The 26,124-nt window shown below is 45.0% G+C and overlaps 1 protein-coding gene and 1 long non-coding RNA gene across 3 annotated transcripts in view; one reads left to right on the top strand and one right to left on the bottom strand.

The window, feature by feature from the left end:
- The window catches only part of Als2 (Amyotrophic lateral sclerosis 2), a 100,480-nt gene extending 97,079 nt beyond the window's left edge, over positions 1–3,401 (bottom strand). For both annotated transcript variants that reach the window (XM_070531025.1, XM_070531026.1), the window contains exons 1-2: positions 3,189–3,401; positions 891–2,516 (exon numbers count right to left, since the gene is read on the bottom strand). In XM_070531025.1, the coding sequence (XP_070387126.1) occupies positions 891–2,516; positions 3,189–3,205 (1,643 nt within the window). In that variant the 5' untranslated portion in view covers positions 3,206–3,401. The remainder of the gene's footprint in view (positions 1–890; positions 2,517–3,188) is intronic.
- Positions 3,402–3,561: 160 nt separating this feature from the next.
- Positions 3,562–19,234, top strand: LOC139054278 (uncharacterized). The gene is made up of 3 exons (XR_011511099.1): positions 3,562–3,878; positions 6,884–6,916; positions 18,968–19,234. It is a non-coding gene; the product is annotated as an uncharacterized lncRNA (long non-coding RNA).
- Positions 19,235–26,124: the final 6,890 nt, after the last annotated feature.

The raw sequence follows: 26,124 nt of genomic DNA, 5'->3' as shown, positions 1-26,124 counted from the left end.
GGGAGCGGCCCGCAGCGTGCTGAGTCGCGTACCTCAGGACCTTATTAAAGTTTCGCATCCATCCATCCATCCATTGCACAACTGCTGCAGAATCCCTTGTAATAATGTGGATGACAGATTTTTGAAGCTTCAGCTTTACAGCCTCTTTAAGAAGGTATACATGCCAGGCCAGCAAACAGCCACTGCTTGAATTATCAGCTGCAAGTGTCTGTGTACTGGAGATCCACAATACTAGAAGCATCTTGTCACAAGATGGCACAACCACTCAGCCTTGAAATAAATATGTTAATAAGCATGGTTTGACTTGTGCTGGGCACCACTTCATGATATGACAGAGACAACGATCCCAGAATACAGCGAATCGCACTTTTCATCTACAGTCAAAACGTCAATATAGCCAACACTGACACAACAAATTATTGGATATAAGAATGTAAATTTTTAAAATTTTACTGCCTATAATCAGCATGTAACAAATATATGCTTATAACAAATATCAGGCATAACAAAGGTATAGTTGCATCAAAAGTGACTTCATTATAATGAAGTAATGAAGTACAATAATTAAGTACATTTCAAAGAACAAGTCAAACTTCAAACCTCCTGTAGATGATATTATACATACAGACAAACTGCTACATAAAGTACCTTATCTAGACAAGGGGCAAATTTTTATGAAAAGTAGCAATAACATAAAAGACATTTTAGTTTTTGTTGTCAACAGGGCCAAACAACTGCCAAGCTTCTTTTGCAGTACTGAAACACTAGTCACTCACAGTAACAATCATAAAAATACAAAACTGTTTGCTTGACATTGGTAAATGCACTGTGTATCCAGATTTATAGCTTAATGTGTGGTAAATAAACATATATAAATAAAAAAGAGTTACCTGTCAAGGTCATCACCATGTCCAAGTTGACCATAGGATCCCTTGCCCCAGCTCCAAACTTGAGTGATCATGCTCTGCTTGGGCAGCTGCAGTTCTCTGACATCAGAAGATCGTGGGGAGCTTTTATACCGCTCTAAATGGCCTTCTGTTTTTTTGGAATGGCAAGTATCTGGAATTTGGTCAGACTCAACCAACTCAAATGATTCAGCAGAGCCACTACGAGATCCTGCTGTGCTAACCTGAGGTGCGAACGAGACAAAATTTAAGTGGTCGACAAAAAGTGAAGTGACACGAGAAAACATGTTTTTGACAGCAACCGACGAAGTACTTGAAGAAATTTCTTTGCTAGGTTCACTGACCGAGTCCTCTGCCAGAGACTTTCGTGTTTTAGATTGTGGCTTGTGACCAAGCTGTCTGTCAAGGAACTCCATAGCATGTTCAGGGTTGAGGATGGATGAAGTCCGCTTTGAAGGCACAGATGCTGACCTCAAACGCTGCATAGAAACTTGTCCTCTTCTCAGTTCTATCCCTTCAAATTCATCCTGAGCAGCTTCCTCGGCCTTGCTGGCATCTATTTCTTGCTGCTTAATTTCAGTAGACGCAGCAGTTTCCTCAGCATTATTTGTGATATCGGCATTTACAGGTGGTTCAGAAATTAGCAACGTCTGAGCTTTACCGTCATGGTGGACATCATTATTCCGACAAGGTAGGTCTTGCACTTGCATGCCAGTATAGAGTAAATGGTCTTTATATGCACTTGACGAATCTTGCAAAGTTGTTGAGTCACACCCTTCTACCAAACCCCGATTTCCTGTGATAGCTACTACACCAGCACCTGCAATTTTCTCTGTTACTTGAAGTGCTTCAGTTTCATCTTCTGCAGAGATGGGTTTTGAGACCATGCAAGGCAAACCAAGAGGGCAGGTAGACGATTTTACCACACAAGTACTGCATGTGATAGGATTGTTGTCAGTGACAGGTGGGATGTTTTCTGTCACAGCCAAACTATGTGTTGCACCGCATGCCACTGACAGAACTTTTTTTTCTTTCAGGAAGTCAATTCTCTTTGGTAAACTCTTCGTAGCTGCATTGAGCCCAAGCTGGGGGCCTGTGCCCCAAGCAAACACTTTATGGTTATTTGTTAACGCCAGTGTATGAAAAGGTCCACATGAAATACTGATCATAAGTGCGTCAGCAGTAACTATGGAACCACAAACTTTGCACTTGCCAAGTTCTTCTTCGGCCTCAACTTTTTTGGGGCTAAGAACATTGTCCTCAAGAAACCCACATTGTCCTTGGTTGTTGAGTCCCCACATATAGACAAAACCATCAATTGTCAGCGCTGCACTGTGGTTTGGTCCGCACGCTATGTCCTTTGCAGTATGTTTCACTCCAGTAACATGGTATGGTACTGTTGAATACTCAACAGTGTTTCCAGTGCCAAGCTGCCCAAAATTATTTTTCCCGAAGGCGAATACTGCGCCATTATCGGTAAGAAAAAGGCAGTGGTGCGTTCCAAAACTTAGGGATGTCACGGTATATTTGCCGATGGTTATGGATGACAAGGGACTATTGCATGTCCACAGTACACCTTGTACCTCAGGCGATTTGTCTTCGTCTGGTGTTCTGCAAATAGATATCGCCAAAGGTTACTTCTGCTAAATATGCTCACAACGCGTTGGTCATTACAGTGGTATACATATAACAGTGCTGAATTTACGAAGATATTTAAACATAAATAGCTGCTCACATAATCGCCGCATTTGCAAAAATACCCATTTTGGAAAAAAACATTATATGCAACAGTCCCACGGTTACAGCGTTTTCCTAAACACGGGACACAGGTGAGCAAATAACAAGCACTCCGCTATCTGTGGGTCAATATCCTACACCGCTGATACATTCATTCGTAACGAACGTAAGTCATACAAGACGATATGTGGCCGCATTAGAAATACGAGTAGAGTATACTCTTTGCTTGTCAACAAAGGTGACTCCAGATAGAGGATATAATTTCAAATTAAACAAAATAGTTTTATGATTGCAAACGAAACTACATGAGGCGACGCCAACAAATGTTTCCAACTGTGCACTCCAAAACTCGGGCAAGGTAAACACGAAAGCTATCTACAATAGACATGCGTAGCAGGGCAGCGTAACTGTAGATGTAGACCATTGTGATATACTGGTACGCAAAAATAGTTGATGAACCACAAACAGGCGCGACGTAACCACTTTCTTTCCTTTTCTTACTGCACAACAGAAACCAACACCATTCATACTAGAAAGCGTACTCACTCTTCGATCACACCCATGATTTGCTATGTTTAATCTGCCCGTTTATCATCCATTGAATTCCGTGTAGTTCACAAGCTGCCTTCTCAAACGGCTGCATCACTAACAACAAAGCATAAACGAATGTCAACGCATTGCGAACATACGTAGTTCTTGATCATTTCACTTCAACACTCGCAAACATCGTCAATAGCTACGTTACCAAACTGCCGTACACATGATAAAACGAAACCTGGACAATCTGGACCCAGTGTTGCCCGAGTTGATACTTCGAGCTTGGATTTTTCCACTGGCTGCCCTACGGAACTGCTAGTTTTCGGTTTCCCCTTGGCTATGCTGGCTGTGCTTGCAATGCAGCGCTAAGCGCGAAATCTTTTTTTTTTTCTCGAAAACACTAAGCGAAATATGCAGGACCCTTCACGAAAAATTCGAATGTGGATCGATCCATAAGGGGCCGGCGTTGGGCGTACCCGGTGAACGCAACGGGTACGTTGCGTTCACCCAAATAGCCAACTTATTACTGATTTGGCTTGGCTCCCGTTGGATTTTTAAAAGGCGGCGGTAGTGCGCTTTGGACATTTCTTGAATTTCTTGTGAGCGTCTGTGCAACAAGGTGTAACCTTTCTCTATGGTGAAACCTTTACGAGGTGTTTCTGCGTTGTATGTTCGATTTAAGTGGTCTTCGCTGCCGTGGTTAGTTTGTTTAGCTGGTTAGTACATGTGCAAACGGTCTTTTGTGATGTTCTGGAGTTATGGAAGGTCGTCGCCCCTATTGCAAGTACTTGCGTTGTCGCGACATCATTCGAACACTATACGATCAGAGCAGAAACAAGTGCTGTAACCTACCCCGGTTATTGTGTAGGCGTCAGCTCTCAAAGTATTGGTCAATGCACGGTGGGAGCCCGTTTTATCTGCGGATGCGTGCTTGCACCAACTCTGACGAAACTCTGATCATTCGGGACCTATGAAAGCAGTGCTGTGTTGTTTTTGTTCCCTGCTTAGTTCGCCTGTTTACATACTCGCCTGAATGTGTGCTATTGTGGTTTTTAAGTTTTCCCCCGTGGGTCTGTACCAGATACCTCGCATTCAGCTGCTTGTCACCTGTGGTCGTTTATAACTTTGCTGCAGAATTTTGTCCTTAAGTCGAATAAACTTTGGAAGGAAATCGTGAAGCTTTACTCCCGGAAAGCGCTTGTACGTCCATAGAATTTACACTTCAAATGCAACACATATCCTCATTTAAATTTTAGAATTTATAGTTTCCGTAAATTGAAATTGCAGATAAACAGAATTCAATAAATTGAAGATTTCTATATGCACACCAAATAAGTTCTGCAAAGTAAAACGGTTTGTTACATTAAAGTTCAATATATGGAGGTCTAATTGTACAAAATTGATTGATATAGGGGTTGATTGGATACAGGGTGTGCATATTCACACGCCTGGTTCCGTAGTCAGTCGTTACGTGCCGCTCTACTTGAGCAATAAACCAAGCAACAATGTTAATGTTTTCGAACTGTTCATATATCGGGAGCACACCAAGAAGGTGATCTAAAACCTCCAGGCATATGGTGACTTTCTGTTCCAAAAGAAAAAAAAGTAATAGTAATAATGTGTACAGTGGCATAGCAGACTAAACAAACAAAAAAGCTGTCTTTTTAAGACAATGCTACATTTTTTTTTCCTAATTACAGCAGCTGTGCAAGGTGTTCTAGACCAGTTACGATATTTGAAAATTCAGTGTGATGGGCCAGTCTGTTTCCCTTAGTGTTATAATGGCCTCATATTCTTGCGAAGTTAATCATATGACTCCTGTATCCTTACTACATTGAACTCCTGAAATGTTTTATCCCGGCCACTGCTCCTCATCCACCATGCTGCTTCTGCTTAATAGTTCTCAAGGCAATTATATTGCCCTCCTCTCCCTATTATTCAGGCAGAGAAACAGATCCACATGGCCATCACAAACTAATTTTCACTTGCACATGCCCTGACGTTCAAAACATTGCAGTTGAGCTGGAAGCTAGAATCAAGCTAGAAGCTAAAGGGAAGCTAGAATTAGCACTAGTGAAATGTGAAGGTTGTTAGCAAAAGTGCCCACAGTGTGTGAAGCCACAGTTTATGCGAAGATAAAAGTTTTGAGAAAAATTGTATAAATTTTGCCGTTGATATTGTTGTTTTATTAATGCTGCCCTTGCTTTAGTTATCCTTTTTTTTTAGTCACCATATGTGTTAAATGTAACAGCATTTGATATTATAGCATTGACATATATCAGTGGGGTGGGGGGTCCTTATCTGGATAGTTCATTTCTAATGCATACACTTTGCATGGCTTGTTCGCGTTGCCAACACCTACTGTATTACTTTCCTATTAAAAACTTCACAATTGTTTTTCACACATAAATAAAACAAGCAGTCTAAAAATGCTCCTTTGTCTCATGCAATATAGCGCTCCTCTCAACTAAAGCTGTATGTTCTCGAGACACAAGTTGACAGCTACATGTTAGCTGCAAAACCTCTTAAATTTGCAACAATATTGAATATATTGAGACAAAAGAGCTATCTTGGTGAACATAATGCTGCTGATGCTGACCAGCACATGAGTAGTGCTTCTTTTATTACAAACATTTAATCACATTGCCGAGAGTGTGTACCACTTAAATCACAATCATTTTATTGAGATATTTTTGTGTCATTTGCATGTGGCAGAAGCAGGAAATAGTAAGCTGACTCTGCCTTAAAGCAAACATATGCATGAGAGAGCGCTTAAAGCATTACTTGTTCAAACCGAGGCTTTGGTGTCTAGATTTCACGACGAAGAGAGTAAAATGTGAGGTCACTTGCCCTGTATTCTGAAACCATCTATGACTGGAAGCTTCATTCTACTGAGATGAGCGCAGTGCCACCCCTTGACTGAAGACGATGCTGTGTTTCACAGTAATTGACATGAAGTTTAATTAAAGCTAAGCAACCGACTGTGTCAAGGAGTGGGGCTGCTGTGCATTTGAATCCAGGTGGAGGGTTGAGTGGAGAATACAGAAGTTAGTCATGTTTACCGATCCTTGAGCCTCTTAAGAGATTTCCTACAACATTTAAGCTCAGCCTTTCTGTTTTCTTACAGCATGGTTATTACAGGTGGTACAAAACATTCCATTGTACAGTTTCTATAATTCTTTGGGAAAACATACATCACCTCACTAAACAGGAATACGCTCAATAGGTTCACTGGTATCATCTATAGTGTTTCCATCCAAAACCTATTGCTATTACAAGGCATTGCAGACATTCAGTGATGTAGCCAGAAATTCATTTCAGGGAAGGATTCTCCACTGGCCACTACCACTCCCCCATCACCTCTCTCTCTAGCACTATATAAATGTGTGGAGGGTTTTACATCACACCAAGGCAAACTCCTAGCACTCCCCGGACAGGAATGCTTTAGCAATGAGGATGCACATTTTTACGTTGCCAAAACTTTGCTTAACTTCTGACAAAAGTTTTTCATTGCTAAGACTACGCCTAAAATTATGCTATCATCCTTGTGCTGTTTTTAAAAATGACTATATTAAAAATAACATTTTGTTTACAAATTGATGTATTTATATAATGTATATTATGACCTTGTTGGTACATTACTTAGGAAAGTGAACTGTGCTAAAAACATGACAGCGCTCTGTCTTGTGTCTTCTCGTTTGCAGCCCAGACTTGTTGCAGCCCAAGTAACAGTGAAGGTCAGCGTTATTTTCTTACCAGATTTGCTAGTGAGTGGTTCAGCCATGGCTGTGTATGGAAGAGAGCGGGCACTATTTTGCAAGTCGCCTATTACTTAATTGCAGGCATTATGGGCATGCTTCCCTGACACCTGCCTATTCTAAAGACTGCAAAGCAGCAAGCACAGCACATGCTATGACAGGGTAGGTGAATCTCAGCTAAGGCAACTGGCCACAGCTATCTGGTGTTGAGCGATCGAGCAGTGATGAGACAATCCCCCTATGTTCCATAATTTTTCACTTCATTCTTGATGCCCTTAATGCGTGTCACCACCCTAGCCTCCTTACTGTATCATCCTCCCCACTCCCTGGAGCTCTCTGAAACTCTTTTCAGCTAATCACTGTCCCACTTTTCAACATTCACGGGGTTGTTGAATGACACAGCATTCTATAACATTCCTATATTTATGTTTCTGTGTGGACATCGAAGCCATTCACCTAGCTCCCATAGTTTGTTGTGGCGGCTTAATTCTTAGCTTCCCTGGTCCAGCACCCCGTCCTTGATATAGATTGCCGCGTGCAAATCAGAATTCTGTAGGCCTTTCTTTCTTGTCCCGTTTTCTCTCCATTTTTTCATTCTTAGCAGTGTGTACAAACTAGCCTGAGAGCAAGCTCTTCTGAAGTTTATTAGCATAATGAAAGTCAGAGTCAATGGAAAGTAAAAGAAGAAAGAAGAAGGTGGGGGGAGTGTTCTTTATGAGTTTTCTAAACAAGCAAGTTGATATAAGTAAGTTGTATAATAGCAAGCACCAAGTATAAAAGAATAAAAAACACATTTGCACTTCTCGTCTGACGAAATTTACTGTGCTTTTACAGAAATGAAAATCATTGAAAAGGAAGTAAGTGTTTACGTTGAGATACGAGCACGTAATCTGTAAGCCTCGTAAGCTTATGTCAAGTAAAACAACATGAAATCCTGAGAGATTGAGCTTCTTAAGTACACGTGTTATAATAGGAACACCAACCTTCTTCAGTATGATAAAAGCACTGTAGATCAAGGTTCTCCACGTAGTGGAAACATTGTTAAATCTGTTAAGATGTGAATGTGGGCAAGTTGGTAACAAAGTTCTAACTTGCTAAAGCACATTACTGTCCTCATCGAACTAATGACTATAGTTTCTTGTACATGTGTCTTGATCACATTCAGCACAACATTATGCATTTTTAGCTTTCTTTAATACATTCTGTAGCCCCTCAATGGATTCAAGATGCTAGAAACCTATGTTGAACTACAAAGTGCTTGCCATTAAAAAAGACAAGAAGTCAGTTCCTGTGTTAGAAATATTTATTAGTTAGAGAAAGGCTAAAATTTAGTATGAACATTAGCCATGTCTTGAAGTTTTCATCCTACTCATTTTACAGTTGAAGCTAGCTTGCTTCTCAGGTTACTTGTGCTTAGAATTAAAGCACAACAAACAGATGAATGGCTTGCCGGGGCGTTATTCACAGAAAGTGGTCACTTTTCTCACTCTCACCATAGTGTTTGGGCTACTGCTGGTACTGTTGGCCGCATAGCAGCCAGTGCAGAGCCACTGAGTGTCGTGTGCCGATGTGCCAGTTTTTCTGAGCAAGTGGACACTTCTCCCACGAGTTTCTTCGATGTTGTCTTGACGAGGGCCGAACAGTGAATGAGCCAGTTCATCTTGAAATTTTATAATTGGCGTAGAGTTTCCTTCAAGCATGCCACGAACGTTCCACGCATTTATGATGACACATCCAACAAGCAACTCAACAGCTACCTTTCTGTACCACTTGAGTCCTTTTCTAAGGCAGTTGTGGTATAACGTCATTTGGTCACTATAGTCGACGCCCTTTTTTGCTGCATTGTAATCGAGACCGGCCTGATGTTTCATGATTGGTGCATTGTCCCTTGTTTTCTTCCCACTGTCCACCAAAGTTGCTTCATATTTGGCGACAGATGTGAGTATCAGAACAGGCCTCTTGTCCATCCACTTCAGTGCCTTCACTCCATTTTTGGACTGAAGTTCGGTAACACTGCCATTTGCAACCTTTACTTCAGTGAGATCTTTTGGCAGCCCTTTCCTCACTGAGCAAACTGTGCCACGAATGAAAGTGTCTTCCTTTAGAAGGCGAAAAGTGAGCGGCAAGCTCATGTAGAAGTTGTCTACGGACAGCGGGCACACAACTTCCTTGTAATTTTGCAGGAGTTTCAAGCATACATCTTCGGCATGTCCGATGCCAATTGTTCAGTCACACTTTCCGGCATATACATCAACCTTTAGCCTGTAACCGTCTTTGGTACATGCCTTGAACAGCCTGACTCTGTAAGAACGAAAGTCTGCCACGCCATGGCACTATTGTTTCATCTATCACAACCTCCTTTCCTGGCTCAAGCACAGTGGCAAAAATTTTGGTTCAATTTCTCTACCAGAGGATGGATCTTAACATCAGGGCGATGGCGAAAATTCGCTTAGGGTGTCCAAAAATTGCTATCGCAATAATACACTATGGAGAAAGGTATTATGTAAATTATCTGTGGATGGGTCGAAACCCCCTAATTTCCCAAACACGCACCCATCCACTGGCACGCTGCACACATGGATACGGCGCGGCACGCTGCATCATGAAGGCGTATCGTTCTTCGCTAGCTCTATGATCATTTATGCAGTAGTCACTTGGCGAGAAGCTTAATTTCCAACCTATGCGCAAGTCTCGTAGCTGAATTTCGAAAGTACACGGACCATATATATGTTGGCAAAATAATCGGAACTCACTATTTAGACTCGCCAAAATTATAATTAGCTGCTCACTTGAACTCATAAGAATATATATTCTTATGAGTAGTATATACTACTCAGCCGAGCTCACTCGGGCTCAAACTCGCCAAAATACTGCTCAGCTGGGCTCACTCAGCCTCATGGGATGATCTCAGGGAGTTGACTCATCAGTGAGTTTGCCAGCGTATGATGTGTGCTGAACCACAAACCTGGCTTTCTTGAATAAAAACAGTTGGTCGCTGCAGCATATGGATGCACATAAGTGTAATTCAGAGAGCGCGGCATTGTAAAGGCTGCCACAGTTACCATGCCATGCTGCAGCTCATTTCAATCATGTCAAATGCAATACCCCTGCCAGCTTTTAGTCAGTCGATCAAATGTGATTGCTATTTATCTCATCACAACACCTCATTTTCCTGCCTAAGGCTTTGGGTGAATTTTCCTTGGCATCCATTTTGTTACTCTAACAGGTTACCAGTTATCTGTTGCCTATACGAAATTTGAAGTTGTGCACATGTCATGTGGACTCCATGCCAAACTCGTAGTACTGCATGCGTTTTTGCAGTTAGGTCTAGAGTTACAGAATCGCATGTGGGAGTTACTTTAGTTAGCAGCTGTAGCTTTGGAACAAACACGTGCATGAGAGTGTGCTTGAGTGTTACCTGTCAAGACTGGGAGCACCAAGGCAACTTGTGCAGTAAAGGCATGGGCAGTACGAGCCCACAGATTTTACTAAGTGTGGCTGAGGTGATGCGTCTAGATTTCACTATGAAGAGAGCCAAATAAAAGGTTGCCTATCCATCATACCTATTCTGGAGCCTTTTCTTGAGCTTTTCTAAAACATTAAGCTCGGCGTGTACACTTTATCACAGCATAATTATTACATGTGATATAAAACATTGTATTGTGCAGTTTCTCCAACTCTTCGTGAAGGCATCTATCCATACATTAAACAGGAATAGGCTCAATGTTGACATATCTCCACAGTAGGATCTCCAGGACCTCTTACTGTCACAATGCATCACAGACATTATTTAAGTGAACTCCAGAAGTGAAGCTCTTCGTTAACATTGGCTAAAATTGTATTTTTATATAGCAAAGTGATCATGCATAAATCTGTATGTCATGACAGAACACTTTATTTCTCACGGACTTTAGTTTACAATTGTTTTCAAGATCAGGAAAATTGTGCAGTGTGCTAGTTGGTTCAACATACTTAACACTGTTGTGCGGAGTGACGAAGGGACAGGACTTGAGCGAGAAAGCAATAGACACCTGAGCACAAACTATCAACTGGTGATTATCACAAGGGAATGATTCTGCTGAAAAGTAGGAACCAAAGGAAAAGACAAGTCGTGGAAGCATACAACCTCAAGGTGGACCCACAGGGCTCATGTGTCAGCCCACCGTCTATTTCACTCAGCAATAAAGAGATTAGCATAATCACTGACAATAGAGGGTGTAGGTAGACCGGGAAGAGGACTCCTGTGCATGCGTGTAGGCTTTATGTACGCTTCACTTGCAGAAAAATAAACCAGTTCATAGTTTGCGCTCAGGCGTCATGTGTTGTTTTCTCGCTCAAATCCTGACCCTTCATCGCTCTGCGCAACAGTGTTAAGTTTTCAGGTTGTTCACTATGTGATGTAGGAAGGGTAAAATTGATGGGAAATCCCAATATTCTCGGGCATATCGTGAAAAATATGGCCCAAGTCAAGTGTCATTTTAGGCTTCACTGTCCCCTTATATAGGGCAAATAGTAATAGTTTGAATTCTATGGACGCTGGTTGCTTTTTCTGACTTAACCTAGGCAGTGCTCAGCTCTCAGTTGAAAGGAACAGGTAAACAGGAGGACTTGCCACATAAGCAGAAGGTAGCACTCCAGACTTAAGCTTAATATACTGCGTGCTTCCACAGCCCTAGGGGGCTAGTCTGTAAGTGTTGACTAAGTGGACTGTCCATTCCAGTACACGCTGAATGAATAGAGCACGAGAGCCCATGGTGATGATTGCCACTTGCTCTACCAGCTTATAGCTCTACCTAATCAGTGTGTGCTGAAACAGTCAACTTAGTGGATCCTTACAGAATCCTTCCCTAGACTGATGTTTATGTTGGTAGGTTGCAAGTATTGCACTTTCTTTCCTTTGATGTGGGCAGTTCCCACATATGGATGCAATTTAACATATTGTATTCATATTGCCTTTGGTCTATACATATCTAATTCATGCTTATAACCAGGCCTACAAGCTCTTGTCCTGCATATTTATATAGCCTTCTCATTGGAGAATGGAGTCATTCTCCATTATACCCTCAAGCACGTGAAGTAGACACTGCAATAACCCCAAGGGAGGGGGGACAGTAACGCAAAAACCTTACTGGGCTTGTGGTGCTGCTGAAGGATGCACACATACCATTTATGCTAAAATTCCCAGCAGACATTCCAAAGTTTGTACGAGTTCGACTTTAGCTGGCTAAACTGAATGATTCATATTGAAGGCAATTCTTGCAACATTTGGTCAAACTGAATGAAACTGGACAGCACAATTAGCTGTGTTCATCTACCATTTATACGACTGCTGCCCCGAGCATTTTGCCTGTTACTTTGCCTTTCGTTTCTGAACTATCAAGTTCAAGTACACATGTACTTTATTACTGTACAAGTAGAATGGCTTCAAGGCTTTTCCTGGGCATTCAACAGTCACTATTTATTCCTATAAGCCTTCCTGCATGTGAAGGCAAAAGAAACTTATTAATTCATGCTGGAAGTATAAAAAGACAGGTATTTGCACAGAAAATGTTTATTTTGAGCACCGAGGTTCTTGCTGATGTAGATATGGTGCTGGCTCCCTCCTTGTCCGAAGCATGTGCTTGCTGTACACAGCACCAGATGATGGCTTCCTAGGTCAAAAGATCAAAGTGAAATAAGAGGCATTTTGTTTTAGCCCCGGAAAGAAAAAGTAGGATTGAGACTTTAACATGTATAAAAAATACTTGCCTAAAGAAAAATTAATACACAAGCAAATTCACTAAAGAGGTTCACTTTCAAGCGCGAAAGTATGGTTACGATGAAAATTACAAGGAAGCTTCACTGCTCATTGAGGTTTCGGTTCAGTAGTTGAGCCACGAGGGTTAGCATGCTACATCTTGCATATTATGTTTTGTAGAACAATATTGCACTTTGAACAATGTAGTGCCTATTTAAATGAACTGACAAGGAACGCTGAAACTCCAGGCTAGTTTGGTCTGCACAAGATATGATACAGACACTGTACTGCATTCATTTAGTGTTTTTGTCACTGATCTCATGCACAAAGGTCATTCACACCTATCCTACATGAAATGCAGTTACTTCTTTGAAGCTTCATCTAGTCCTTGAATTTGCTGCATGCTTATGTCTAAGGGAGTTCGTTTGGTTCCTGTTAATGTAGTACATCTAAGCAACTGTTATCAAATTCCCATAGTGTTCCCTTGCATGTACAAAACATTTTTGGCCCTTTCAATGCACAATACTCATTACATTTGACACTTGGGACTCGTGCAAGGCGCCATTTAGTATTATATGCTTGTCCACATCTGATAATACTTTCATAGCTGGGTCATTCCCATGCCAAATGCCTTGGTTATTACTGTGACCATCTCACACTTTTCCTTTAGAATCTTCTTGTCCACTTTTAAGGAAGCACCCCACGACACAATGTCTCCATCCTAGTGGTGCTATGGAGTTAACTTATGTGCTAGTTGTAGCAGATGACGTCAACTGAAGGCCACTGAAGATAAAACTCTCTGCGACAATTCCTTTTACACAAAAAATGCAAACAATACAGAATAGTCAAAATGTAGTTATCTGGCAAGACTGGCTGCATCCATCATCTTTGTTTGGCGCAATTCTGAGGTGGCTCCATGTTACAAGACGCTTGGCGATTATTGCCATGTGACTGTTTGGGACTCTATAAAACACAAGAATTGCCTTACTCCGGCCTTTCTCTTTGTGCAGCGGCCAAGGTTATTATTCGTCCAATTGCACCGTGTCCTGTTTGTGTGTCCATAGACTAAATTCTTCACCACATTGTTTTTGCCGTATTTCGTGAGTGACCCATGAACTCATCTTGGGGTGGGACTTCTTATCTTTGGCGTTTGCTTCTATCTCTTGTCGTCAGCGCCTCACACAACTGGATGATGCCACTGGCAATTCTCTTCCTAACCACGAAGAATGCATTCGTCTCGTCACCTCTTCCGATTATGTTCTTTGGCCACCTAGAGAAAAGATTATAGGTGTCAACTCCTGTAACATTGTGGATGGCGGCGTATTCATTCTACCCTATGACCATACCCTATCTCGAGCAATTCTGATTACCCCTGGCCTTATTCCCTTCTCTGAGGGGTCTGCATTGCTTACTGCAATAAACCAAATCGAACCCCAACTGTTGCCTCGTGGATCAACTGTCACTTGAGCTGTTGACACTCATGTCGTTGCAATTGTCACGAAGACAGCTCAGTGTGTTCTTGCGTCTGTTACCGTGCGCTGAACAAAATCGTGCGCAAAGATGTTCACCCCGTGTCACGGATGGATGATGCACTAGATTCACTCCACGGTGCTGAGTATTTTTCTAGCCTTGACTTTAGACCAGGCTACTGGCAAATACCGATGTCCAAATCCGACAAAGCAAAAACGACATTTGCTACCCCTGATGGGCTCTACGAGTTCAGTGCGATGCGTTTTGGACTCTGCAATGTGCCTGCCACATTCGAACGCATGATCGATAAGTCTTGTGTGGCTTGAAATGGAAAACCTGTCTGTGCTATCTCGACGACATTGTGTTTTCAACCATGTTCTCACAACATTTGCAACATCTTGATGAAGTCCTTGCCTGTCTTGCAAATGCTGGTTTGCAGCTCAACACACGCACATGCGCGTGTGCGCGCGCGCACACACACACACACACACACACACACACACACACACACACACACACACACACACACACACACACACACACACACACACACACACACACACACACACACACACACACAAATGCAGTTTGGCCAGCGAGGCCATCAAAGTTCTGGGGCACATAGTCTGCAAAGAAGGTATTCGTCCGGACCCCGAGAAGCTTACTGCCATCCTCGAATTTTGTGTCCACTGCGTCAAAAAGACATGCACAGTTTTCTTGGACTTGCTTCTTCCGGCACTTCATATGCAACTTCGCTACACTTACGTCCCCGCTCCTTCAGCTCCTCCCCAGTAATGCACCCTTTGTTTCGTCCGACGAATGTGAACATGCTTTCCTGCTTTTGCAACATGCCCTGACGTCAGACCCAGTACTGCGCCACTTTGATCCAACCGCGCCCACCATCTTTCACACCGACGCTAGCAGTCAGTCTCGGTGCCATTCTACTACAATGCGACAACACAATCCACGAACGAGTAATTGCTTAGGCTAGTCGTGCACTAACCAGTGCAGAAAATTACTACACCATAACCAAGCAGGAGTGCTTCGCTGTTGGGCCGTGCAAAAATTTCACCCATGTCTTCATGGCCGCCATTTCACAGTCGTTACCGACCATAACACACTGTGCTGGCTTTCATCGCTAAAGAATTTATCAGGTCACCTGGGTTGCTGAGTGCTTCACCTACAGGAGTACGATTTCAATGTCACCTACAGGGCTGCAAAGAAGCATCAAGACACCAATGCTCTCTCTTGCTACCCTCTGCTGAATCATGACGATTCACCATAACCTCTCCTTGATTGTGTGCGTCCTGAGTCCTCTTCATCGGCTTTACCCATTGTAGCCCTCGAATGGCTAAGACACAACAGCCCATCTGTCCTTGCGTCCCACTAACGCATCGACCCATACTGCTGAACTATTCTCCAACGCATGGAAGATTCTTCGTCACCTCCAAACGCCTGACTTCGTCGACAACTTAATCAATTCAAGCTGCACAATGGGGTTTTACATCGCAACATTTATCACATCGATGGCAACAAATGGGTCCCGGTCATACCATGTTCTCTGCAATGTGAGGTGCTTGAAGCCTTTCACGATCATGCGACGACTGGTCATCTAGGCTACCACAAGACTTACAACAGAATATGAAGTTGCTGCTCCTGGCCCATCTTCAGCCGTTGCGAAGTATGTTGCACCCTGCGTTCATTGTCAAAGCAAACCCAACAGCTCCTTCTGGCTCTTTACAACCTCTGCCTTGTCCCGCTTCGCCTTTTGAAGCAGTTGGAATAGACTTGTACGGTCCTCTTCCCATGACCTCACATGGAAATCGTTGGATTGCAACGGCCATAGACCATCCAACACGCTATGCGGAGACGGCATCTCTACCATCCTGGACTGCTGCTGAAGGCGCCGATTTCTTTCTACACAACATTATCTTATGCCTCCCGGAATGACGGCGAGTTCCGTCCTCCCGTCGCGGAGTGCCAGCTTCAATCCTGCGGTCAGTCAAGTGCCCGCGAAAGGCATCCAAGACGAGCATGCTCGGACACTGCAAGAGTGCCCCTGGTTGCCGATTCCAGACGGCCTTAATCCAATTGAGCATGAGGGCCTCGTCCATATAGCCCTTTTCATTCACGCGAACGACATCCCGTGGGAAAGCCTCTTTCGGCAGCGTCTTCCTCTTGAATATTATGTCTGGGGGCAGCTTTCTGCCATCTGCAGTACACGCGAGCATCACCATGAATGCGCGTTCCCCGTATAAAGAAGCTCGACTTCTTTTGTGCCGCGTTCGCACACTGTGGTGAGCGACGGCATGTCGAACCACATCGGCGTTTCATCAGCGTTGCCGATCTGTTCCAACATGTAGCCATGCTGCTGCCGGAGACGGATAACATAGCGCTGGAATTCGACCAACTTGTCCTCGTATGCCTCTGGCTGCTTCTGCCAGATTGATGTGCGCTGTCGAAGTGCGAATCCCTTGCGTTGCATGAAGCGACGAACCCAATAAATGGAGCCCTTGAATTGTTCCTTGGGCAGTCCGGATTCTCGGGCGATCTCAATAGCTTTGATGCAGATGAGTTCTGCTGTGACTGGCAAAGATCTGGCACGATGCTCGCGGACAAAATCCGCCACCCTGTCTTTGAGCTCCGGGTGCACTGCGCCATAGAATAAAGAACTTCGTCAGAATAAAGAACCGCGCAGCGCCCGCGAGTTGGGCCGCGTCGGTCACCAAGGGGGCGATAACAATGCGGATGCCGAAAGGTCTGCGCTCCTACATGCTGCAAGACGACTATTCATGCTGTGCCAAGGGCCGGTATGTAAGTCAAGGGGTGAACTTTTAGGCTGCATTCACACTTGGTCTTGGAGCAGGCGGAAGCGGAAAAAACTTGACAAAATCCGCCCGCCTAGGCGGAGAAACGGGCGGAAAACCAGGCGGCGAAAAAAATCGGTCTCGGACCGATTTTTCCGCCCAGGCGAAGCGGAAAGACGTTCCGCTTTACCAGAAGCTGCAATCGCATGTAAACATCCGGTCGTAAAATTTAACGTTTTCCGTTGCTCATGGTCTATTTTTAGGAAAAGCAACTAGCTAAAGCTATCGAAACTATGTCTTCTTTATCTTCCATGGTAGACGAAAGTTAAAAACGACACGTGCAGTTGCGTGAAATGGTAGTTTTTAGTAACTGATGGGTCAATGAATGAACGTATGTCTTGAAATAGTGTGATGAACAGTGCCACCAGGCGGACAAACGTACGCAAACTAGATAAATGTGGGCGAAAGCGGACGTGGTTTCCGCTGCAGTGGCGAAACAAATGTGAACGTTTTGTACATGCGCGAAAAAGATTATCCGGCCGCTTTGGCTTTTCCGTCCGCTTGCGGTTTCCCAAGTGTGAACGTAGCCTTAGTAATATTTTTGGGAAAAAACCTCAACCTATATTCCGCACTATACGGTACTCGCACTGCTGGAGACATATGCCGTGGCCGAGAACCTACGGCTTCCCGACTACTCGGGTGCCACCACCTGTGCCACACGCAGTTGCACTGCGGCACCCTGCCTAGATTGAGCCCATAAGCCAGGAAAGCCACGCACGGCAATCTATGTCCGCAGCACCCTGGCGCGTGCTGTTCTACCTGTTGCTGACATCGCCGGTGGCCCCTTGGAGTCATGCGCCGTTGTGGTACGCCTTGGCAGCCAGGACACGGCTGTGGCGAGCATCTGCATCCGTCCAGGAAAGCCGTGGGATCCCTCCAGCCTCATCCAGCTGGCTGTTCGCCTTGGTGGGCATGCAGTCCTGTGCAGTGACTTCAACGCACACCACACGGATTGGGGAAGCCGCAGCTGCACCCGCTGAGGCAAAGGCCTCACAGATGCCATCAGCTGAGCTGGCCTGCTGACCTTTGAACACCAGGGAGCCCACCTACGTCTACCACAGAGCTCGCACGGCCATTGACCTCTCCCTTAACACTGAGCAGTGCTCCTACTCCTGGGCCACAACTTCGGACAAATGGGGATCTGACCACTTCCCTATCGTGATCAGCCCCAGGTCTGGGAGAAGGCCTAGGTCAAGAACTTACGTCACAGACTGGTCCCTGTTCCGGAAGCACTGCAGCAAGTTGGACGATGGCCGTGACTTCCTGAGCGCCATCGTGGATTGTGCTCAGGCTGCCAACGTTCAGTGCTCTACCCAACCAGATACCCCCGCTCCGGACTTCCGCCTGCTCAACATTCGTGCCTCCAGGCGCCGTATGGAGCGTGAAGCAATCCGGACGGGCAAGGCAGAGCATTGGACCGAGTACAGACGTGCAGATGCCCGCTGCAGACGCCTCTGCTCTGCCATCGAGGGCAGGTCCAGGGGACCCCTGGCTTGGAGACTGCTCAAATCCCTCACCAGCAGGAGAGGAAGCCTACAACCTGTCCTCACCGTGGCCATCACGCTGTGCATCAGCGAAGAGGCCCTTGCGGAGCTCCTCGCCAACCAGTTTGCGCCGGCTGTACCACGCACTGCAGCCATCCTGAAGGTAGGGCAGCCTTCCGTCAGCCTGCCTAGCTGCCTGCACAACCACCACACAGGGTCTTCGCTTCCGTAAATGGCCTGTCATCCAGTCTTGGGAGCCTGGCCTCACAGTTCATTGGCCCAGAAAGCAGTCCGAGCACTTTTTCGCTACCTGAGGGCAACAGACTTGAGTGCCCGACTACAGACATCCTACACTTAAGTTCTCTCTCCCTCTTTCACTCCCCATTCTCCTCCCCACGTGCAGGGTAGCAAACTGGACTCAGCCTGGTTAACCTCCCTGCCTTTCCGTCTTCCCTTCTCTCTCACCACCCAGGGTGGACATCGAGCCAGGTTATGGCTATCTACCAGGACCCGCTGACGCTGCACGAGCTCCAAGCATCGCAGGGCACCAGGAGCCCAGTGCACCAGGAACCCAAATGCTTCGCAACCTGGCCACCAGCGAGCAGCTGCACCTGCTTGACTGCTTAAACATCTGGCAGTCAGGGCAGGTGCCAGAGTCATGGCGCACAGCCTACGTGGCCCCCATCCTGAAGGCCGGCTGAAAAACGTGAGCTCCTATCGGCCAGTCTCACTCACCTCTGCTGCTTGCAAGCTGATGGAGGCCATTGCTTTCAGGCCGATGAGCAGATAGGGTTCCGGAGGAGCTGATGCAGTGCGGACTCCATCGTGGACGTGGTCTCCACGCTGGAAGAGGCCAAGGCCTGCGGTGACGCCGTGCTCCTGGTGCTTATCGGCATGAAGGGGGCCTTTGACGGCCTGCCCTATCCAGTCGTTCAGCAGGCCCTGGACCTATTTGGTAGAGGGCGTCCCACAAGGATCAGTGGTGAGCCCTTTCCTGTTCAACCTGGCCCGACTGCCTGCTGTCCTGCAGACTGACCCCCACAACCACGTGAATACCTCCATCAACGCGGACCACATCGCCCTATGTGTGCGAAATCCACCACACAGCCACAGCAGTGCGCGCTCGGCTCTGCAAAGAGCCCTCGACACCGCCGCTGCTTACACGAGCTGCATTGGCCTTGCCATCTCGGCAAGGAAGACCGAGGCCATGCTGCTCCACCCAAGAGCAATCGCCCGCTGCACAGCTGCAACTGGAAGGCGACCTTGAAGCCTGGCAGTGACGTACCCGGGGCTACACGTTCATCACCGGCTGACCTGGCTGCCTGCTGTCAAGACCCTGCATGTCCAGGTCCTCCGGGTCCACAAGGCAGTCTCCCAGCTTGTTGCCCGAGGACAGAGCTGCACCACTAGGTGGGCTCTGCGGCTGTACCATGCAGTAGCCACCTCACGCCTGCGGTACGTCCTCCCACTCGTGGCACTACCACGTGCCCGTCTCAAGAAGCTGGAGCTGCAGCATAGGGCCGAGATTAGGTTCTGCCTGGGCGCTCCCTGCAGCTCTGAAATCGCTGCAACCTTGGCCGAGGCAGGAGCATGGTCCCCATCACTCCTGTCACAGCCCACATTCTACAATCAGCCACAGCTGTGCACATCGCTGAATGACACTGCGTTCAGGAATATCGGTCACATACCGACCGCACACACAACCCCCATCACACCTGCACTGAGCATTACGCTGCAGAGAAAGCTTATCAGTGAATGGCTACTGACAGCGCAGCGAAATTTTGGTTCTAAAGCAATTTTTCCCGACCGTGCAATGAGGCCGCAATGCGAGACCGCAACGAGGCCGCAATTTGGTGACTTTATTCACTACCGCCCTTAGCCGGCAGATCTGAACCGTGCATCAGGAATGTGCATTTCCATTGGGGAACAATAGAAACTCTTATTTAGGCTAAACAAGCGCGCGTACGTACGTACTTACATGCCGAACTCGGGACATCTGCCATTCAAATATTCTGCCATGTAGCAGCACCGTAACCAAGTATAACCAAGTAATGTTACTGTTACGTGCTTCTGAAAAAGACTCTAAATAACTCTGAAGGAGCGCAGTTCCGTGTAATATACGTTCTCTGCATTAGGACACTGTAGCACTGGCTGGCCGGTGTGGCGGTCCCTGCAATGCATCACAAAAGCTCGTGAGGAACCTGGCTATAAAGTATCATCACAGAACACCTATATATGGCATCATGCAGTCGAAAGATTAGCTACGCGTAGTAGATGCACATCAAACGCAAAGACGAAGTATACTTACGAGAAGCAAAAGCCCGAAAAATAAGCGATCCACCGCTTCGTGCACTCCGAGCCTGCCATATGCCATATTATGCCGCCAAAAAGGCCGAATGTGACATCACGGACGTGAAAAAAACAAAGACCGGATGTGGCGTCCCGGACGTGACGTTTGGGTGAACCTAACGCTTGCGCTGCGTTCACCGGGTGAACGCAGACACTTTCTCCATAAGGTAGTAGTATTAAAGTGAGGGCCGATCACGAAGGCAGTGCAGTGTGTAGTTGTGAACCGATCTCAAGGGCAGCACGGCCTAAAATCTCTTATAATTGATCCGATGCTGGGAAAAACCGCTCTCATTCTAGCAATTTTCTACCTATGCTTGTAACAACTAGTTCCGGTCGTATCAATCTCTTCCTTGCTTTTTTTCCACCAATACTCTAAACATCTCTTGCTTATCCTGACTGCTTACCAATTGATATGCTTCCATCCACTTTAAATTCAGCTTGTGAACCCGCGTCATACGGGTTCCACAAGCACAACAGCTCGGCGCTTTAAAGCGCTGCGCCATGAATGCCCGCAGTGAATACTTCTCAAGTGTTCGCATGCACTGGCGCGCTACGCATATCGAAGGCCACGCCCGGATTTCGTGGGCATGCCACTAGATGGCAGGGAGTGCCCAGAGGAGAAACAAAAAGAACCATGAAGATTTACAGAAATGGCAAGAAAGAAGTTAAAAGTGAAAATCTGTACGATAACACAATGGCTATTTGCTGGTTGCCTAAGCAAAACCATACCGGAGCAAATGTTTTCAACTAAGTGAGGCATTTGTCTGCTGCAGAGAACTCCAGAGACCACTCAGCACATTCTAATGGAACGTGCAGGTATTCACCCAGTGAAACCTGTAAGTAATGTATACCTTTTTTAGGTGCCTGGATTTAAAGTGGATGGCATATCAATTGGTAAGCAGTCAGGATAAGCAAGAGATGTTTAGAGTATTGGTGGAAAAAAAGCAAGGAAGAGATTGATACGACCGGAACTAGTTGTTACAGGCATAGGTAGAAAAATGCTAGAATGAAAAGCATGTATAGCTTACCTGAATAACTCAAGCAGGCTAGGTAACTTTTTGTCACCACACCATTTCAAGGGGGGTGCCAATAAATCATCATCAGAAGCACAAAGGAGGAGCCTGACTGCAGCACACGCCTCACACATCGCACGTTTTGGCTATTTGCATACATGTGGATAATCATTCTAGAGTTCTGCCCGAATTTTTCATGCAGGCTAGTGCAGGCAAGTGCAGTGAAGGACAGGATGTTTTGTGCTGCACATGGCTGACTAGATTGTAGCCAGTCAGAGAAAATTTCACATCATTTTGTGCATCAGCAGCAAAAAGCTACAGACTTCACAACCACTGCAATCTCATAATGGTTCATAAAGCAAACCAGTCGCTTGCCTTCTTGATTGATCAGAATCACATTTTTGCTGATATGAAAGCATGATTCTGACCAATCACACGAGGGCAAGCAAATAGTTCACTTTCCAAACCATTATAAGATTGCTCCCCTGAACACTAATAGCCAATGTACTATTGCACTCAGTATATGAGCTACAATGCAAAAGCATGTGGCAAAGTGGTCGCATGGTGTAGCTCATACTGAATTTGCCAAGGCTGAAGACTGGGTGTGTTGGTATAGCATATTAGAGGTTGGATTGTGCAACATTTTGACGAGACACACAGGAGAGAAACACACACCACAGAGCGCAATCATACTGAATGCATTAGTACTACAGTTTCCTTTCAGCAACGAATCTAGATAAACTTGCACAGTGCATGAAGACAACTTTGCTATGCCTATAACACAGCTAGCATGCAAAGTCTGAAACAACAAGTCCGTATAATGATAATTTTCTTATCTCTGGAAGTCACCTTCCTTGATGACACACGATCGTGCTAGCACTTAGTACACCGACAGCACCAGCAGTTGCAAACCAAATGGTGCCGTGTGTTTCAATGCCCGCCTGTTTGTATCTCGTCTGCTACCTAAACCCATTGACAGTGTGATTTAGAAAGTGTAGTTTTCATGCTAAACTGCTTCTATATAAAATGGCTTCATGAAGGTGGGGGGAGCTGCACTTTTTCTGCACCAGATTAAAAAAAAGTCAACTTCCTACAGTATACCTACTCGTATATCCAGTGTAGGTATAAACTAAAGATAGCGCTAACATTTGCTGGGTCACTTTTAATTGCAGTTTTTAATGTTTTTAACAGCTACTAGTGGAACATTGGACAACTTGTTCACGTGAGTTGGTTAAACACACAAAGAAAAATGTACTTCATCTTCACTCGATCGACGACCTCGAGCACTCATGGCCACAATGCTAGAGTGATGAGGAGCACCTGCAGCAGGGACTCCACGCTGCCACTCCCTTCACCATTTGAACAGTGCCGCGCCTCCAAAACTCAGCACATCATGTAACGTCCAACAATGGGCATGTGGCAAAACAGCACACATAAAGCCCTCACATGCTCATCCTGGCACCTGCAGTAGATTACGTGACCTCTAAATTTTCCACCTGTAACATCAGTGCCGAGAGCGATCCCCTTACAGACAGATTTTGACATAGACGGTCGCATATGTCTTGTCTCATCAAAGCAACTGCACACCCATATAAGCGCTGTCATGCGTGCTGTTGCAGATTGTGTTTTCACGGTCATTCACGTTAAAAAATGTGACTTCATCATCCTGCAAGCCTAGTACACAGTGCTGCTGTCTTACTAAATTCAACAACAGCCTTGAGAACACAAAAAGCAGAGACCAGCCATTCAAACTCTACAGATTTCCAAGAGATTGGCAAGGAATGGACGAGAACAGAACTATCCACAGTCAAAACATGTATTTTTCTTTTCACATGCCTTTTTTTCATCTGTGTTGCATGGCAATTAGAGTGGCCCTTACGTGCGCAGCAAGCAAATTTTGCATGTACAGGTGCTTCATCCGCTACATGCTGACACATTTTGCAATAAAACCGATTCCAAGACGAACTGGTGGAAGATGTCAGTCGAGATTATGTGCACAATGCATTATTTTTTTAACGACGGAGATGCATGTATTGACGGTAATGGAAAGAAAATATTGCAGGTATTTTTCAAGATTTGTATCCGAGGCCTGCAAGCTCTTAGAAGTGGTCGCATTTTGTAGGAATGACAACTCTAGTAGAATAAACAATTTGCAATTGTGGACATTTTGGGTGCAATTTCTCATTCAGCAACAATCTGGGAGTATCCCTACTTAATGTTTGCTTTTTTTAAACATGTGCAATGTAAAACGACACAACAGAAATTGTGCTAATGCAGTTGCCTTGCTCAAGAGCCCAGACATATTAGGATGTATGACTGCTGTGAGCAAAGCCCCTGAAATATAGGTTATACAAAACACTGCACCTATGTTTCTGCAGGAGACGAGCACAGAAAAGAAGCAATCACTGGTGTATGCCCCCTACCAAATGAATAAATGGCACTCAACCCATCAGGAATGTTAGTAGTATGGTTCAAATTCGAAAGAAATAAACTGCACTTGTCTAACATATTTGTAAGCATTGTTGTTTGCGAACTGCACTGAATTAGGCACATATGTACTAGTTAGAACCTAATTGATGCGTCCCTGTTTGTTACGTTTTCATGGCTCTTATGCTCTAAAGCACCAGTCACAATCGCTTTCCATATGGTCATAAGTATTAGGTTCCCATTTGTTATGTTTGTTTTCCGGTTATTACATTTTAAAAAATGTGATGGTGTACCACTGACATAACATCTCAGTGAAAACGCTTCATCTGTGGGACATCCAAATCACATCCCAATATCCATGCACAACTTCAGAGAGAAATAGCTAGGACATTCTTTGGCTGTCTATTTTCAGACAGCTTACCAAGGATGTCTCAAGGATACTCTGCACTTTTTATAACCACGACGTGAATAGTTGTCCCCCCAAGAGACTTCTTTCAGTTTCCTTATGAGAAAACCGTATTTTCAGAATTGTTCAAATTATAATCCAACACTCTTGTCTGCAGCTTTTGTTTACATGGTAGTTAAACCTTGATATAATTACGAACCTCAATATAACTAAACTTTCAATCTAGCAAAGTATTTTACTTTTTATAACCTCTTGTCCATAGTACACCATGTATTTAGAACCTCAATATACTGAAGTATGTTTGTATGCGATTTCAACATATCGAAATTTCACTGCTGTTGCAGAGAAATGCAGAGACAATAAATTGAAACTTCCGCTGACGCAGATGGTCAAATGTTTGAATTACAAGCGGCTGCTTACAAACGCACCTCTCAAATCATGTGCAGCGCGGTGATGGTGGCTTCAAGAAAGATGATAGCTTCACAAGTGCCGTCTTCCCACTCCAGCAAAGGGAAACAGGTGGAGGGTAGCAAGCTCGTGGTAACGCGATCAAGTGCATGTGAGAGGGCGTGGAGGTAAGTTTGCGCAGTTCTCGGTTTTGGCTGCGCATGCAAACGCAGCCGCGTACACTGCTTTAGAGGTAATCTGCCACGCGTGCAAAGAGTGCAGAGAGTGCGTGGCATCATGTAAGCTGTCTTCCCGCGTGTTTATTATTGGAGATTACGTAATCTCGAGTTTCGGTGACCCGTTGGAGTGAGAGGCAGACGAAGCATTCGCTCCCAGCTGCCCGCTCTTTTCATGATAGCGTCATCCCAGTGCGGGCAAAGTTATCAGCCGCGGGGACGGAGTGCACATGAAAGCGTGGCTGGCTTTGCTTAATTCATATCGCCGATGTGAAGATATCGTTGACGTGGCATGGAACAGTGTCATTCGTCGCCAACCCCCAAATTCATCAAAATGAGTTGTTTTCTCATTCAATTTTGCTTTCTTAGATTGCCCGATAATTGGGAAAATCCTGTGGCCCTTTACCTTATACGAAAAATTGATCGGCAACTGTACTTATTTGCATAAAAAGACCAATTTCGGTACAACGAAATTTCGATATAACGAAGCAAATGGCCAATTTTATTTGCTTCGTTATATTGTATTTTGTGATTTTCTGACACACTATCATAACTGCGCATTAGAACCAAAAGCAAGAGTGCACCACTGTGACATGGAGCTTGGATGCACTAATATTTCACCATGAAGGCCTGCAGAGGTCGGGCACAAGCAGGTTTGAAGAAATGTGCCAATAGAGGAGGTGCACGCAAGAACACTAATAAAATTTTGTTGCTTAAAATTCCTGCCACTCAATTTTATGCCTGCTTTCTACCTGTACATTGTCGAAGTTTATTCAAGACCCTTTTAAAGGCTTGGAAGAGAAGACTTATG

Source organism: Dermacentor albipictus, chromosome 1 (assembly GCF_038994185.2).
Source record: "Dermacentor albipictus isolate Rhodes 1998 colony chromosome 1, USDA_Dalb.pri_finalv2, whole genome shotgun sequence".
NCBI lineage: Eukaryota > Metazoa > Arthropoda > Arachnida > Ixodida > Ixodidae > Dermacentor > Dermacentor albipictus.
Note: the sequence above shows the minus strand (reverse complement) of the source record. Positions and strands in the feature narration are given on the sequence as shown.